The 16,981-nt window shown below is 47.0% G+C and overlaps 1 protein-coding gene and 2 pseudogenes across 1 annotated transcript; all 3 read left to right on the top strand.

Moving 5' to 3' along the window:
• The first annotated feature begins 6,815 nt into the window (after window positions 1-6,815).
• LOC123453560 lies at window positions 6,816-8,521 on the top strand (annotated as a pseudogene).
• A 259-nt stretch (window positions 8,522-8,780) lies between these two features.
• On the top strand, window positions 8,781-11,616 carry LOC123453559 (polyadenylate-binding protein 2-like). Its single transcript, XM_045130584.1, has 2 exons — window positions 8,781-8,816; window positions 10,990-11,616. Exons 1-2 carry the CDS (start codon window positions 8,781-8,783, stop codon window positions 11,614-11,616), a joined length of 663 nt encoding a protein of 220 aa, XP_044986519.1.
• A 2,425-nt stretch (window positions 11,617-14,041) lies between these two features.
• On the top strand, window positions 14,042-15,782 carry LOC123453558 (annotated as a pseudogene).
• The last annotated feature ends 1,199 nt before the right edge of the window (window positions 15,783-16,981 follow it).

Here is a 16,981-nt window from a genome sequence, read left to right as displayed (position 1 = left end):
CCGTCTGAGTGGAATAAAATACAGGTAGATTCTAACTAAACACTGTACACATTCAATCTAAGACAGCCCCAAGTATGTATGCAAGAGTAGTTATTATAACGACCAGATCCTCTGTCAACAAAGAGGTTAAGATTTCTGGTCTGTTGAGGGATCCAAGTCAGCTTGTGACCAAGTGAGACCCTTCCCTGGTGCAATCCCAGTTACCTAGGATGATTTTGGTCTCAGTCAAGTTGCTGCCTGGGTCGTCGGGCTGCTGTTCTGATTTCTGGAGCTGGACACTTGCTTTTCCTGCGGGGCAAACTGAGTCTGGCAAGTGTGGCCGTGCAGATCAGTACCTCTGCTGCTGCAACTGCTGCTGCTAAAGCTGCTGCTGCTGGGTCTGATGCCACTGCTGCTGAAGCTGCTGCTGCCACTGAATGTGCTGCTGCTGCCACTCCTGGGTCTGCTGCTGCTGGGTCTGCGGCTGCTGCTGCGAGTGGAGCTGCTACTGCTGGGGCCACTGTTACCAGTGCCAGAGCCACTGATGTTACTGCTGGACTGGGCTCCTGCTTGGGTTCCGCTGTTGGCTCAAGTTGGCGTGGTCAGGTCCCGGGATCGCTGGTCTGTTCCCCAGAGCTGGGCTCAGGCTGCGGGGGAGGGGAGGGAGCCACAGCTGCTCTGGTTCTCTCACTATTCCACGTGTGCTTCTACCTCATTGTCTGCTGCTCTGTTGCTCACTGCCGCTCTTCCTTCACGTTTCCTGAGTTGCAGAGAGCTCCGGTGTGAGTGGAAGCTCCCGCACTTGGCTTTTCCTGCAGCTGGAGCCGAGCCTGGCGACTTTCTGGTGTGCCCTGCTACCACATTTGGTGGAGCTGCCGGGGCTGCTTTTGCTGGCCTGTGCGGGCTCTGGATGCTCTGGATCTCTTCTACTTCTCTGCTGCCGCTTCAATTTCCTATAACCTCACTTTTTAGTAAACGTGTGTATTTTGCTAAGTTTTTTTGGTCTCCCCCCACCCCCCAGGCTGCTTTGGAGTGGTACCTACGCCGCCATCTTAACTGGAAGTCTGATTTCTTATTATTTATGTTTTTGAATTCTTTGTATATCCTAGGTATTAATCCTCTGTCAGATGTATGGCGGGCAAAGATTTTCTCCCATTTTGTATCCCCTCTTTGCTCTGTTCACAGTGTCCTTTGCCATTCAAAAGCTTTGTAATTTCATGAGGTCCCATTGGTTGATCTGTGGTTTTATTTCCTAAGCAAATAGGGTTATATTCAGAACGTCTTTGTCAAGACCAATATGATGAAGGGTTTCCCCTCCATTTTCCTCTATCAGTTTCAGAGTTTCAGATCTGATATTAAGGTCTTTGATCCATTTGGACTTAATTCTTGTGCATGGAGAGACATACGGGTCTATTTTCATCCTTCTACAGATACACATCCAGTTTCCCCTGCACCATTTGCTGAACAGTCTGTCTTTTTTCCCATGATTATTTTTGGCATTTTTGTCAAAGATCAGGTGGCTATAGCTACCTGGATTAACATCAATGTCCTCTATTCTGTTCCATTGATGATCATGTCTGTTTTTGTGACAGTACCATGCTGTTTTCGTTACTATGGCTCTGTAATATAGGTGGTCTCTAGGTGCTATGGGTATCTCCTACTTCTCTGCTGTGATTGATAATATGTTATACATCTTTCTTTTTTTAGTAGAAGAGTGTGTTTTGCTGTGTCTTTTTTTTTTTTTTTTTTGGCTTTTCCTCCCATAGGCTGCTTTGGCATGGTTCTTATGCTGCCATCTTAACTGGTATACCTCAATTCCAATTTTCAATTTTCATTTTGCAATTTACCCAGGGTGGTCAGGGTGTCCAGGTCAACCATGGACAGGCTCCGACTTGATTTCCAGATGGAATGTTGAAGATTCCTTCTGGCAGCATCCCACAACAAAGGACAGCCAAGCCAATTCACAGCACTTCCTCAAGGAGAAGGCCCAAGTCTGACACCAACTGTTGGAAGAATGAAGAGTTAGTAAGGGCAAATTACAAATTGGCTAGATGTGCTCTGTCTCATGACAGAGTTTTCAGATCCTGCACCTGGTTTCCAAGGAGGATCCAAAAATGCTAAGCACAAAAGGACAAAACAAACACTAAACAGAAAGACAGACATGTGGCTACACAGAACTGAAACAGACCAGGGGTTAGTGGATGTCTCACCACGACCCGGGATTATGGAAGTAGTGCTGCATCTAGCCTTTCACAGAATCCCCCTTACAAACGGAGGCTTCCCAGAGCTATGACTGTCCTCCTCAGTGTTGATATCTCCTGAGTATCACTCTTCTCTGCCAGGGCATGGAGAATAACCTTGGGAATGAGGGACATTTCTCAGTGTCTATCCCCTAATGTCTCCAACTGTAGTCAGAGTAGGATCCCAAGAAACCAGACTCTGAGACAAGGCTTGGAGAGTCTCAAAAATGTGTGCCAACAAAAATAAAAGTTACCTCTGGAGCACCTCCCTGCCCCTCTAAAGAGGATGGAGGTTCTGAAGTCTCTTTGTCTTCTTCTGTCACACAAGACATCTAGGGATTAAGGCCCCGTAAATTTGCCAGTGCCAGGCCTTAGCAACATCCTACTCAGGCCAAAGTTAAATTGTCTTCATGAGCTGTCCCCAGGGCTTCAGTCCCCCAGTACTTTCCTGGGCCTTAATGACAATCTGGAAAAAAAAAAAATGCAGTAGTGAATCAGGCTGAATGCGCCTGGCACATCCCGGACAAGCCCCCAAATGTAATAGGTTTGGGATTACTCAGAGAATTTACCAGTCAGACAAGAGTATGATATTAATAAACAGAGTCATTTATTTCTGGCTAGGACTACACTTTGAGCTGGGAATTCGAGAGTGCAGGTCCCGTATACATGGGTCAAGGTTTATAAGGAAAAATTGCTAAAGAAGCTTAAGTGACAAGTCACAAGCTTAGTTACAAAGGCAAAGAAGAAAATAAAGGCTAGTGGTTATCTCATTCAAGCAGCTGGCCTTGTATTCTGCATAACAAAGATAACTTCTCAAGGTACCACATCCGGAATACCACAGGTCATATTTATTTATAACATTACCTTATATATCACATTCCATTATCCATCACAAATATGTAGTCTCAGCCTGGCCTCAAACTAACAGAAATCCTCTTACTCAGCCTCCCAAGTGATGTGATTAAAGGTGTGTGTCAAAATGCCTGGAAAAATCATATTTTTTCCTTCCTTACATTTATTATTTACAAGCTGTTTGTATGGATACATTATGTGTTAGAACCCTCTTTCCCCTTGACCTTGCCCCTTTTCTGTTGGCAATGCACCTCTGTATTGTGGCAGGTATATCCCATGAAATTGTAGTTTATGTGGGAGCATATGTAGTTATGGTAGAAGCAGCAGTCAGTTATTTTTGGGGGGAGGTATGTCTCTGGGCATGAAGTCTCAACCTGTGACTCTTATAGTCTTTCCACATCCTCTTTTGCAAAATTCCCTGAGCCATGGTTGGTGATATTTAAGTCTACTTCAGTGATGAGATTTGGAGCCTCTGGATCTCTCCTTTGGTAACTGTTGAGTATCTTCAGCGTATGTCTCCTACACCCTGTGCTGATTATGTATTGAAGTAGAACTCTTGTGCTCTCTCCAATTCCTCTGTGGTTACAACTGTGGCTTGGCTGAAGTGTGAGCGATAGTTTATCTCCTCTGGCCTTGCTAAATTCTGGAGCAGGAAGCTGAGAGGAGCCCATGGTAACAGAGATCTATCCTAATTATGCCATGCCTGGCACGAATACCCTCCAGACAAAGTTGTAATTTTAATGAGCTGAAAAAGATGTAGGTTTTTAAAAACAATTTCATGTTATTTATTATTTGAGAGCTATAGAAAGAGGCAGATAGAGAATGGGCAAACCTTGAATTTCAGCCACTCTAAACAAACTCAAGAAGCATGCACTACCTTGTACATCTGTCTAACATGGGTCCTAAGGAATAAACCCTTGATCCGTAAGTTTTACAGGGAAGTATCTTAACCACTAAGCCATCTCCAAGCCCCCCAAAATGTACATTTATATATGGCCTTAAAAAACATTTTATTAGGTGCTGGAGAGATGGCTTAGTGGTGGATGCATTTGCCTGCAAAGCCAAAGGACCTAGGTTCAATTCTCCAGGACCCACATAAGCCAGATGCACAACATGACACATGTGTCTGGAGTTAGTGTGCAGGAACTGAAGGCTCAAGTGCGTCCATAGTATCTCTCTCTCATTTACTCAAATAAAGTTTTCTTTTTTCTCAAGGTAGGGTCTCACTCTAGCCAAGGCTGACCTGGCATACACTATGTAGTCTCAGGGTGGCCTCGAACTCACAGAGATCCACCTACCTCTGCCTCCCGAATGCTGGGATTAAAAGCATGTGCCAACACGCCCAGCTTCAAATGAAGTTAATTGTAAAAAAAAAAGTATTTTATTGGGCTGGTGAGATTGCTCAGCAATCAAGGTGCTTGCCTACAAAGCCTAACAACCTGGGTTTGATTCTCCAGACCCACATAAAGCCACAGTATAAAACGTGACATATGTATCTGTGAGGTTTGGGAGTGACCAAGACCACACAAACCACCCTGAGGTTAAGATGAAAGCTTTTATTCAGGAAAAACATGATGTGCTGGGGCTGATTCACAAGAGAGGAACACAGCCAACCTGAGTTTGCAGGTAGTGGGCTTTATATGGCTTCAGTTAGGGAAGGTGACAAAGGAAAAAGACTCACTTGTTAAACTGAATAGAAATGTTCCTTTAGGGAAGATCATTACATTAATATTTAAAGTAGCTGGGGTGGTGCTCGCTTTGGCAGCACATATGCTAAAATAGCTAGGGTGTGACCCCAGAACAGTGACCATGTAACAAGGTAATGGGGCCGGAAACCAGGACCTGGGCATTATTAAGCAAGGAGGTGATAGTGGCCAGATGGCATCTTGAGCAATGTGGAGAATCCACTTTCCTATGCCTCTATCACCATACTGCTGACTTTGGTGACTCCATCTTGGGAGCCTGTGCCAACCTAACAGTATATGGAGTTATTTTGCAGTGGCAGGAAGCTGTAGAGAGCCCATTCTGCTCTCTCTCTCTATAACTCTGTCTATTCTTACAAATAAATAAATAAAATTATTAAAAACATTTATTTGCAGTGCTGTGTGGTGGCACACACCTTTATTCCCAGCACTCAAAAGGCAGCAGTGAGAGGATTGCTGTGAGTTCAACGCCATCCTGAAATTACATAGTGAATTCCAGATTAGCCTGTCCTGGAGCAAGACCCTTCCTAAAAAAAAAAATTACTTGCTGTGGGGGCGGGGTGGAGAGTGCGAGAGAAAGGGAATAGGTGGATCAGGGCCTATTGCCATGGAAAACAAACTTCATGTGTTTGCAACTCTGTGTATCTGGCTTTATGAGAGTACTGGGGAATTTGAACTGCACCCTCAGGCATTATGAGCAAGCCCCTTTAACCACTGAGCACTCTCTCCAGCCCTTTATATGGCTTTTTCGTGTCTCTCAGTTTTAGGATCCATAGTGAATGTTTATTATATCTGTACTATATATTCTTCAGTTTTGTCCTGTACCGCAATAGACTTTTGTATTGGTTATGTCTTGTACTGCATAGTCTTTTGTGCTTACTCTGTTGTTTTCCTACTGATTCAAGACCAGGATCTGTATTGCAGCTTCTGATGTGTACTGAAAATCATCTTGCATTTCTTTGTACCTCCACAGCACAGCTGCAGGCATCTGTCTGCCAACTGACCATTTTTCTGTTTCTGTAAAACTAGCCTGTTTCCTACTCAAGGTGTCTGACACTACGTCAGGGCCTTGGCCTCTGAGTCTTCCCAACAATAAGACTTGTCCAAGATAAGATATATGAACTCCAAACCACCAAGAATCAGAGTTTACACTTTGGAAGACATACCCCTGGGCCCACACTGGCAAGAAAATAAGATGATTCTCTATGCAAGTCTCTGGAGTTGGTTCTATGAGTTTAATTTCCCTCATCAATTTGTGTCAGTTCTGCAGTACCAACACCGTGGGAAATCCATCATGGTGGCGTCCTTCACCAAACCCACTGTCCTTGACAGGATAATCAAAAATAAAATAACAACAATAAAAAAAGTACTTCAGAAAATGATATTCAGGAGATTATCATACTAAGATGATACCAGATGATATAACAACCCTCTGTGAAATAAGATGGCCAACTTTTATTTAATTTTAATTTATTTGTTTGAAGGGGAAGCAGAGATAGGAAAAGAGAAGGGGAGCGTCAGGGCCTCCAGCTCTTGAAATCTCCAGATGCATGTGCCACTTTGTGTACCTGACTTACATGGATACTAAAGGAATTGAACCTGGTTCCTTTGACTTTGCAGGCAAGTGCCTTAACCACTAAGCGATATCTCCAGCTTGATGTCTTTCTTTTAAAGTTAAATGGCCCCCTCAGGGAACTCTGAAAATAACTAATATTATAGACAGGGAAAATGCAAGATCCTCCTACTCTTAACAAGTTGTAAAGCAGTTGGACATGGTGATGCACGCCTTTAATCCTAGCACTCAGGAGACAGAGTTAGCAGGATCGCCATGAGTTTGAGGCTACCCTGAGACTCCATAGTGAATCCCAGGTCGCCTGGGCTAGAGTGAGACCCCACCTCTAAAAACAAAACAAAAGTTGAAAAAATGCAAAGTCAGGGAGCTGCCCTTGAGCTGTGGGAAAAAAATTCAAAATTCTCCCTGGAATATGAGGTGGAGAAGAAACTGCTAGCTAGAGTTAGACCAGAAGATTCAATACCAGGTATGGACCACTACACACAACTACCTTCAAACATTCTCTTCAGTGAGGAGGTACAGGCTGGCAGGGCTTGAGAATGGCTAGACCCAAGGCCATGAAAAGGGGGGTGGAGGGAGACAGTGCTGTTTGGGCTACTTGGGAATTCCACCACTCCAGGGCCTGACACTGTGGAAGGGGATGAACAGTGGAGGGGGCGAACCAAGGTGGAAGGTAGGGTCTTGTTCTAGCACCAATGACCTGGAATTCACTCTATAGTCTCAGGGTAGCCTTGAACACACAGCGATCCTTCTACCTTGGCCTCCCAAGTGCTGTGATTAAAGCATGAATCACAAATCCCAGCTAAAACATTTTTTTAATTTATTTACATATGTATGTGGTTTTCTTTTGAGAGAGAGAGACAGACAGACAGACAGAGAGGCAGAGAGAGAGAGACAGACAGACAGACAGAGAGAGAGGCAGAGAGAGAGAGAGAGGCAGAGAGAGAGAGAGAGAGAGAGAGAGGCAGAGAGAGAGAGAGAGAGAAAGGGAGAGGGAAAGAGGGAGAGGGAGAGAGAGAGAGAGACACAGAGAGATATTGGGTACACCACGGCCTTCTATATTAACGCTACTCTCACTTCTGGTTAGAGAAGCTTCTCCTTTCAGATGACGGTGACCACTGGGATCAACCAAAAGCCAACATAGTGCTTAGAAGAATTGTCAGAGGAGTGTCCAAGCTGACACATCTCTATCACCCCCTCCAAGGCTCAGGTTCATTACGGAAGAGGTGTCTGAAAGAGTGTAAGAGTCAAAGGAAGGGTACCACTCCTTACAATGCAACTGAGCAGACAGAAATTGGCCTTGATATCCAAAACCTCGCGATGCCTAGCATTACCTTTAAAAGACCCATATAATAGGAGGAAAAGATGATGCATCAAAATAAAAGAGAGACTGGCGTGATGGCACACGCCATTAATCCCAGCACTTGGGCGGCAGAAGTAGGAAGATAATTGAGAGTTCAAGGGCACGCTAAGCATCTGAGCAGCACAGGCGGAGGTGGCAGCAGCAGCAACAGCGTCATCATCATCATATGGGGCTGTGCGCATCCAGGAGGAGGAGGAAGAGTCAGAGCTGGTCCACAACGATCCTAAGGGCGGAGCCATTGGAGGACCTCTGGCGTGAAGCCATCAAAGCCCCAGCGAGGGAGGAGGAAGAAGAGGCCGCCAAGCTGTGGGAGCTGCACGAGGTGGCCTGGAAGCAGAGGACGCCCAGCCCGGGGTCTGCGCAGGAGAAGACGGAGGCCGACGCCCGCTCCGTGCACGTGGGCAACGTGGACTACGGCGCCACGGCGCAGGCGCTGGAAGCCCACTTCCACGCGTGCGGCTCCGTCCTGCGCGTCTCCATCCTCTGCGACAGGGTCACTGGCCATCCCAGAGGGTTCGCCTACATCGAGTTCTCGGAAGAGGAGTCGGCGCGCGCAGCTTTGGCCCTGGACGGGTCCCTGTTCCGTGGAAGACAAATCAAGGTGGTTCCCAAACGAACCAACATTCCGGGCATGAGCAGCACTGACCGCGGTTTTCCCCATGCCCGCTTCCGTGCCGTCTTCGGTGCCCGGCCTCCGGACTACAGTGCTTCCCCATCTCCATTCTATAGTGCTGTGAACCGCAGGCCCCGAGGTCGATTGTACAAGGGCCGGGCCAGAGGGAGATCATCGTATTCCCCTTACTGGACGTAAGTCTGTGTTAGGAGAAGAGAGGAAAAAGAAGAAATCCTCTGGAAGGACACTGTAGTGGTTTGAATTAGGTGTTTCCTGTAAGGTGGGTGCTCTGAGTGCTTAGATCTCCAACTGGTGGCAGTTTGGAACTGGATTCTCCTGGAGCCACTGAATACAGGCTTAAGGGTGTTAGAGCCAACTTCTTGCGAGTGTTTGGCACACTCTCCTGTTGCTGTTGTCCACTTGATGTTGGCCAGGAGGTGATGTCCACCTTCCGCTCATGTCATGGCTTTCCCCGGCCATCGTGGAGCTTTCTGTAAGCCAAAATAAAGCCTTTCCTCCCACCAGCTGCTCTCAGTCCTGTTCTTTGTGCCAGGAACGGACAGCTGAGTTTAACAGAGACCAAACTGTGGCCCTCGTTCCCCTCCCTCCACCCTCTCCCGGCTTTCCTTTCCGAGTGTCCACTGCTGCTCTCCTGTCAGCTTCTACCCTCGCCCCGCCCTCTTTTCAGGCTCCCTGTTCCTGAAAATGTTTCCTGGTTTGTTTTTCTGTTTTGTGGTTTTTGTCACAGTAGGGTCTGCTTTTAGCCCAGACCGACCTAGAAATCACAGGGTTGGAGAGATGGCTTAGTGGTTACCTGCAAAGCCAAAGGACCCAGGTCGATTCCCCAGGACCCACATGAGCCAGATGCACAAGGTGGTGGATGTTTAGAGTTCATTTGCAGTGGCTGGAGGCTTTGGCATGCCCATTCGTTAGAAGAAAGAAAAATTCAAGAAGAAGAGCTCACTCTGTAGTTTCAGGCTGGCCATGAACCCACAGAGATCCTAGTTATATCTTTTATGTGCTGTGATTAAAGGTGTGTACCACCACACCAGACCCATTTTTCCATTTTGAGTGTCTTCCGTTGGAAGTTTCTGAAGCCAAAGAACTGGGCTCTACTCCGTGACTGTACTGTAAGGCAAGCACCTTAACCTTTGATCCATCACTCCAGCCCCTCTCCTTCTTTTTTACCTCATTTTAGGGAGTGAGACTTTTCTTTTTTAAATGTGTCTGTGGCTGCAGAGATGGCTTAGCGGTTAAGCGCTTGCCTGTGAAGCCTAAGGACGCCGGTTTGAGGCTCCATTCCCCAGGACTCCCGTTAGCCAGATGCACAAGGGGGAGCATGCTTCTGGAGTTCGTTTGCAGTGCCTGGAGGCCTTGGCTCGCCCATTCTCTGTCTCTGTCTCTGTGCCTCTTTCTCTCTCTATCTGTTGCTCTCAAATAAATAAATAAAAATAAACCAAAAAGTTTTTAAAAAAAAATGTGCCTGAAGCTGGGCATGGTGGCATACGTCTTTAATCTCAGACCTTGAGAGGGAGAGGTAGGAGAATCGCCGTAAGTTCGAGGCCACCCTGAGACTACATAGTAAACTCCAGGTCAGCCGGAGCAAGTGTGAGATCATGCCTAAAAAAAAAAGTGTCTGAGGAGGGCTGGAGGAATGATGTAGAGGTTAAGGCGCTTGCCTGAAAGCCAAAGGGCCCAGTATGATTCCCCAGTATCCATATAAGCTGATGCAGAAGAAAGCACACCTTGTCTGGAATTCATTTGCAGTGGATAGAGGCCCTGGCACACCCACTCTCTCTTGCTTCCTCTCTCTCTCTTTCCCTGTCAAATAAATAAATAAATAAATAAATAAATAAATAAATAAAAATAATGTGCATCACCATGCCTAGCGCTCAAACATATTGAAAAGAACAAGGTGTCTGATTAAGGTTGGACACGGAAAAGGTCAAGTGGAGACAGTGCCAGGGGATGTAGGAGGAGAGAGTGAGGGAAGACATGCCCCATGCTCATGCTCTGCTTACAAAATAAATTTTAAAAACTTTGTTTGTTTTCTGAGGTAGTGTCTCACTCTGGTCCAGGCTGACCCGGAATTCACTTGTATTCTCAGGGTGGCCTCAAACTCACAGCCATCTTCTACCTCTGACTCTCATGTGCTGGGATTAAGGGTGTGAGCCGGGTGTGGTGGCTCACACCTTTAATCCCAACAATCAGGAGGCAGAGGTAGGAGGATGGCTGTAAGTTCAAGCCACCCTGAGAACTACATAGTGAATTCCAGGTCAGCATGGGTTAGAGCGATATCCTACATCAAAAAACCAAAAATAAATAAATAATATTTTAAAAAGCAGCAAATAGCACAATCACATGACTCAGCAAATCCTCTATGGGCCTTTACCCTGTGATAGTGAAATCAGTTGTCAACTTGATCAGATTAGGAATCCAGTCAACCCATCCTGGGTGGGTCTGTGAAAGCATTTTCAGGAGGATCAAGTGAGGAAGTCCTTCCTCGGGAGTGGGCGGTCCTGGCACTGGAGGCCTGTATATAAAGGAGCTCCCAGAGCCGCTGAGCCACAGAGGCAGAGGTGGCAGCAGCAGTAGCATTATCAGCATCAGTACCATCAGCATCACTGTCACCACCATCATCATCGTTTGGGGTTGTGCTCATCCAGGAGCCAGAGCTGGTCCATGACGATCCTAAGGACGGCGCCATGGATGACCTCTGGCGTGAAGCCATCAAAGCCCCAGCGAGGGAGGAGGAGGAAGAGGCCGCCAAGCTGCGGGAGCTGCACGAGGAGGCCTGGAAGCAGAGGACGCCGAGCCCGGGGTCTGCGCAGGAGAAGACGCAGGCCGACGCCCGCTCCGTGCACGTGGGCAACGTGGACTACGGCGCCACGGCGCAGGCGCTGGAAGCCCACTTCCACGCGTGCGGCTCCGTCCTCCGTGTCACCATCCTCTGCGACAGGGTCACTGGCCATCCCAAAGGGTTCGCCTACATCGAGTTCTCAGAAGAGGAGTCGGCGCGGGCAGCTTTGGCCCTGGACGGGTCCCTGTTCCGTGGAAGACAAATCAATGTGGTTCCTAAACGAACCAACATTCCGGGTATAAGCAGCACAGACCGCGGTTTTCCGCGTGCCCGCTTCCGTGGCCGCTTCCGTGCCCACTTCGGTGCCCGGCGCACCCACAACAGCCCTTCCCCATCTCCATTCTACAGTGCTGTGAACCGCAGGCCCCGAGGTCGAGTGTACAGGGGCCGGGCCAGAGGCAGATCATCTTGGTATTCCCCTTACTGGCAGTAAGCATGTGTTAGATGAAGAGAGGAAAAAAGAAGAAAGAAGAAAAAAGAAAAAAATAAACATAAGGAACAAGCTGGGGTAGTGGCACACGCCCTCAATCCCAGCACCTGGGAGGAAGAGGCTGGAAGATCACCGCAAGTTCACATCCATCCAGAGACTACATAGTGAATTTCAGGTCAGCTTGGACCACAGTGAGACTTGCATGCCTTTACTCAGGAGGCCCAGAAGGATCTCTGTGATTTGAGTCCAGCCTGAGATCATATAGTACATTCTAGGTCTGTGATGAATAAGGAAATATTATATGGAAGCATTACCAGTTGTGGTACATTTCAAATGATTTCTTTTTTGCACAGAATAGCAGACCTTCTGAGTGAGATAACCACCAACCTTTCTGTTTTTCTTCTTTGCCTTTGTAACCAGGCTTGTGACTTGTCATGTAGGCTAGTGTAGCAACTTGTCCTAATAAACCGTGACCAGATGTATGGAACTGAGGGCTGCGCTCTGGATTTTTTGGCTCGAAGTGTAGTCCTGGTCTCTAATAAATGCCTTTATTTGTTAATATCATGTTGGTATCTGAGTGGTGAATCTCTGAGCGACACCAGACCCATTACAGGGCAGCCGGGGCTAAATAGAACCAGGCCCTACCTGGGAAAACAAAAACAACAAAATTACATATTAAAAAATTTTAGCTGTGTGTGGTGGGGCACGCCTTAGTCCCAGCACTTGGGAGGCAGAGGTAGGAGGATCTCCGTGAGTTCGAGGCTTCCTTGAAACTCCATAGTGAATGCCAGGTCAGCCTGGACTAAAATGAGACCATACATTGGAAAACCAAAAAGAAAAAAATATCAAGTATATAAAAACAGAAGATGACCTTGGGGGATGAAAATATTTTTAAAGCCAGGCCTTGTGGCACACACCTTTAATTCCAACACTTAGAAGGCAGCAGTAGGTGGATCACATGTGTTCGAGGTCAGCCTGTGCAAGAGTGAAACCCTACCTTGGGAAAAAAAAAATTTTGAAAGCTACACTAAATGCTGAGGGGGGATCTGCCAGGGCCTTGGTCTCTGAGACTCACCAATAATAAGACTTGTCCAAGAAAAAATATATGAACTCCGAACCATCAAGAATCATGGTTCAGACTTTGGGAGAGATTTCTCTTGGCCTACACTGGCGTGAAAATAAGGTGATTCTCTGTGCTAATCTCAGGAGTTGGTTCTGTGAGTTTTAATTTCCCTCAATAGTTTGTGTCTGTTCTGCAGAATCAGCACTGTTTTAAATCCATCATGGGGGTGTCCTTCAACAAACCCACCCTCCTTGACTGGATAATCAAAATAAAACAAGAATAGCAAAACAAAAAATTACTTCAGAAAAGGATATTCAGGTGATTATGATACTAAAATGATACCAGACAATATAAAGACCCTCTGTGAATTAAGATGGCCTAGTTTTGTTTTTTTTTTTTTGGTTTTTCGAGGTAGGGTCTCACTCTGGTCCAGGCTGACCTGGAATAAACTCTGTAGTCTCAGGGTGGCCTTGAACTCATGGCGATCCTCCTACCTCTGCCTCCTGAATGCTGGGATTAAAGGCGTGTGCCACCACGCCCGGCAAGATGGCCGAGTTTTATTTAATTTTAATTTATTTGTTTGAGGGGGAATGAGGGGGAAGCAGAGATAGAAAAAGAGAATGGGAGTTCCAGGGCCTCCAGCTGCTGAAAATTCCAGAGACATGTGCCACCTTATGCACCTGGCTTAAGTGGGTACTGAAGAAATCAAACCTGGGTGTTTTGACTTTGCAGGCAAGTGCCTTAACCACTAAGCCATCTGTCCAGCTTGATGGCTTACTTTTCATGTTAAATAGCACCCTGCAGGGAACTCAGAAAGTAACTAAGATTATAGAAAGGGAAAATGCAAGATTCTTCTTCTCCTAATAAATTGTAAAACAGCCAGACATTGTGGTGCACACCTTTAATCCCAGTACTCAGGAGGCAGAGGTAGGTTGATTGCCATGAGTTCGAGGCCACCGTGAGATTCCCTAGTGAATTGCAGGTCAGCCTGGGCTAGAGTGAGAACCTACCTCAAAAAACCAAAAAAAAAAAAAAAAATTGTAAAACAGCAAGATCAGCGAGCTGCCATTGAGCCATGGGGAAAAAAAAATTCAAAATTCTCACTGGAATATTGGGCTGGGGGGCGGGGGACAGAAACCGCTCAGCTAGAGTTAGAGCAGAAAATTCAAGACAAGCGATGGAATCCTCCCCCCCACACAACGGCCTTCAAACACACTGTTCAGTAATGAGGTACAGGCTGGCAGGGTTTGAGAATGGCTACACGCAAGGCCATGAAAAGGGGGGTGGGAGGCAGGAAAAAGTGCTGTTTGGGCTTCTGGGAAATTCCACCACTCCAGGGCCTGACACTGTGGAAGGGGTTGAACAATGGAAAGAGGCGAACCAAGGTGGAAGGTAGGGTCTTGTTCTAGCACTGATGACCTGGAACTCACTCTGTAGTCTCAGAGTAGCCTTGAACACACAGCGATTAGAGGCTCTGGCACACCCACTCTCTCTCCCTTTCTTCCTCCTTCTCTTTCCTTGTCAAATAAATAAATAAATAAAACTAATGTTGTGCGCCACCATGCCTAGCGCGCAAACATATTGAAAAGAACAACGTGTCTGAGTAAGGTTGGAGATGGAAAAGGTCAAGTGGAGATAGTCCTAGGATATGTAGGAGGAGAGAGTGAGGGAAGACATACCCCATTCTCGTTCTCTGCTTAAAAAATAAATTTTAAAACACTTGTTTGTTTTTTGAGGTAGAGTCTCACTCTCACCCAGGCTGACCTGGAATTCACTTGTATTCTCAGGGTGGCCTCAACCTCACAATCATCCTCCTACCTCTGCCTCTCAAGTGCTGGGATTAAGGGCGTGAGCCACCACATCCAGATGAATGAAATATTTTTAAAAAGCCTTATAAAAATCTACCTTTTAGCAGGGTGTGGTGGCTCTCGCCTTTAATCCCAAGAATCTGGAGGCAGAGGTAGGAGGATTGCTGTGAGATCGAGGCCATGCTGAGAACTACATAGTGAATTCCAGCTCAGCATGGGCTAGAGCAATACCCTACATCAAAAAACCAAAAATAAATAAATAATATTTTAAAAAGCAGCAAATAGCACAATCACATGACTCAGCAAAACAACTCTGGGCCTTTACCCTGTGATAGTGAAATCAGTTGTGAACTTGATCAGATTAGGAATCCAGTCAACCCATCCTGGGCGGGTCTCTGAAACCATTTTCAGGAGGATTTAGTGAGGAAGTCCTTCCTCTGGAATGGGCGGTCCTGCGACTGGAGGCCTGTATATAAAGGAGGTCCCAGAGCGGCAGAGCTGCAGAGATAGAGGTGGCAGCCTCGTCAGCATCAGCAACATCAGCATCAGCAACAACAACATCATCATCATCAGCAGCAGCAGCAGGAGCAGCAGCAGCAGCAGCAGCACCATCACCAGCCTCAGTTTCATCAGCATCACTGTCACCGTCATCATCATCTTTTTGGGCTGTGCGCATCCAGGAGGTGGAGGAAGAGCCAGGGCTGATCCAGGACGACCCCAGGGACTGCGACATGGAGGACGCCTGGCCTGAAGCCATCAAAGCCCCAGCGAGGGAGGAGGAGGAAGAGGCCGCCAAGCTGCGGGAGCTGCACGAGGAGGCCTGGAAGCAGAAGACACCGAGCCGGGGTCTGCGCAGGAGAAGACGCAGGCTGATGTCCGCTCCGTGCACGTGGGCAACGTGGACTACGGCGCAGGCGCTGGAAGCCCACTTCCACGCGTGCGGCTCCGTCCTCCGCGTCTCCATCCTCTGCGACAGGGTCACTGGCCATCCCAGAGGGTTGGCCTACATCGAGTTCTCGGAAGAGGAGTCGGCGCGCGCAGCTTTGGCCCTGGATGGTTCCCTGTTCCGAGGAAGACAAATCAAGGTGGTTCCCAAACGAGCCAAGAGGCCGGGCATTAGCAACACAGACCGCGGTTTTCCGCGTTCCCGCTTCCGTGCCCACTTCAGTGCCCGCCACGCCCATTACAGCCCTTCCCCATCTCCATTCTACAGTGCTGTGAACTGCAGGCCTGGAGGTCAAGTGTACAGGGGCCGGGCCAGTGGGAGATCATCGTGGTATTCCCCTTACTGGAAGTAAGTGTGTGTTTGGAGAAGGGAGGAAAAAAGAAGAAAAAAGAAAAAAATAAACATAAGGAACAAGCTGGGGTAGTGGCACACGCCCTCAATCCCTGCACCTAGGAAGAAGAGGCAGGAAGATCACCGCAAGTTCACATCCACCCAGAGAGTACATAGTGAATTTCAGGACAGCTTGGACCAAGTGAGACTTGTATGCCTTATTCAGGAGGCCCAGAAGGATCTCTGTGATTGAGTCCAGCCTGAGATCATATAGTACTTTCTAGGTCTCTGATGGATAAGGAAATGTTATATGGAAGCATTACCAGTTGTGTAGGAGGTGGTACATTTCAAATGTTTTCTTTGTTGCACAGAATAGCAAACCTTCTGAGTGAGATAACCACTAACCATTCTGTTTTTCTTCTTTACCTTTGTAACCAGGCTTGTGACTTGTCCTGTAGGCTAGTGTAGCAACTTGTCCTTATAAACCTTGACCAGATGTATGGAACTGAGGCTGAGCTATTGAGTTTCTGGCTCAAAGTGTAGTCCTGGCCTCTAATAAATGCCTTTATTTGTTAATATCATGTTAGTATCTGAGTGGTGATTCTCTGACCAACACCAGACCCATTACAGGGTAGCCTGTGCTCAATAGAACCAGGCCCTACCTGGGGGAAAAAAATTACATATTAAAAAAATTTTATCCAGGTGTGGTCGCACATGCCTTTAATCCCAACACTTGGTAGGCAGAGGTAGGAGGATCTCCGTGAGTTCAAGGCCACCTTGAAACTCCATAGTGAATTGCAGGTCAGCCTGGGCTAGCCTGAGACCCTACCTCTAAAAACAAAAAAATAAAATAAAATAAAGAATATAAAAGAAGAAGATGTCCTTGGGGGATAAAAATATTTTTTAAGCCAGGCGTTGTGCCACATGCCTTTAATTCCTACACTTAGAAAGCAGAGGTAGGTGGATCACCATGAGTTCCAGGTCAGCCTGAGCTAGAGTGAAACCCCACCTTGGGAAAAAAGCATTTTAAGGAAATCTACACTGTGGAAGTGGAAATCTCATCACTAAGTGCTTCGGGGAGGGGAGGAGGCCCAGGGCGTAGAGCGTCTGCAGTTTGCCGTCCAAGTGTCCCTGCCACATCCTTTCTCTTTCTCTCATTCTCTCCCTTTCCCTCTGCTTGCAAATAAAGTATTTTTATTTATGTTTTTCAATTTTTATTTA

The sequence above is a fragment of the Jaculus jaculus genome, chromosome 12 (assembly GCF_020740685.1).
Source record: "Jaculus jaculus isolate mJacJac1 chromosome 12, mJacJac1.mat.Y.cur, whole genome shotgun sequence".
Lineage (NCBI taxonomy): Eukaryota > Metazoa > Chordata > Mammalia > Rodentia > Dipodidae > Jaculus > Jaculus jaculus.
Note: the sequence above shows the minus strand (reverse complement) of the source record. Positions and strands in the feature narration are given on the sequence as shown.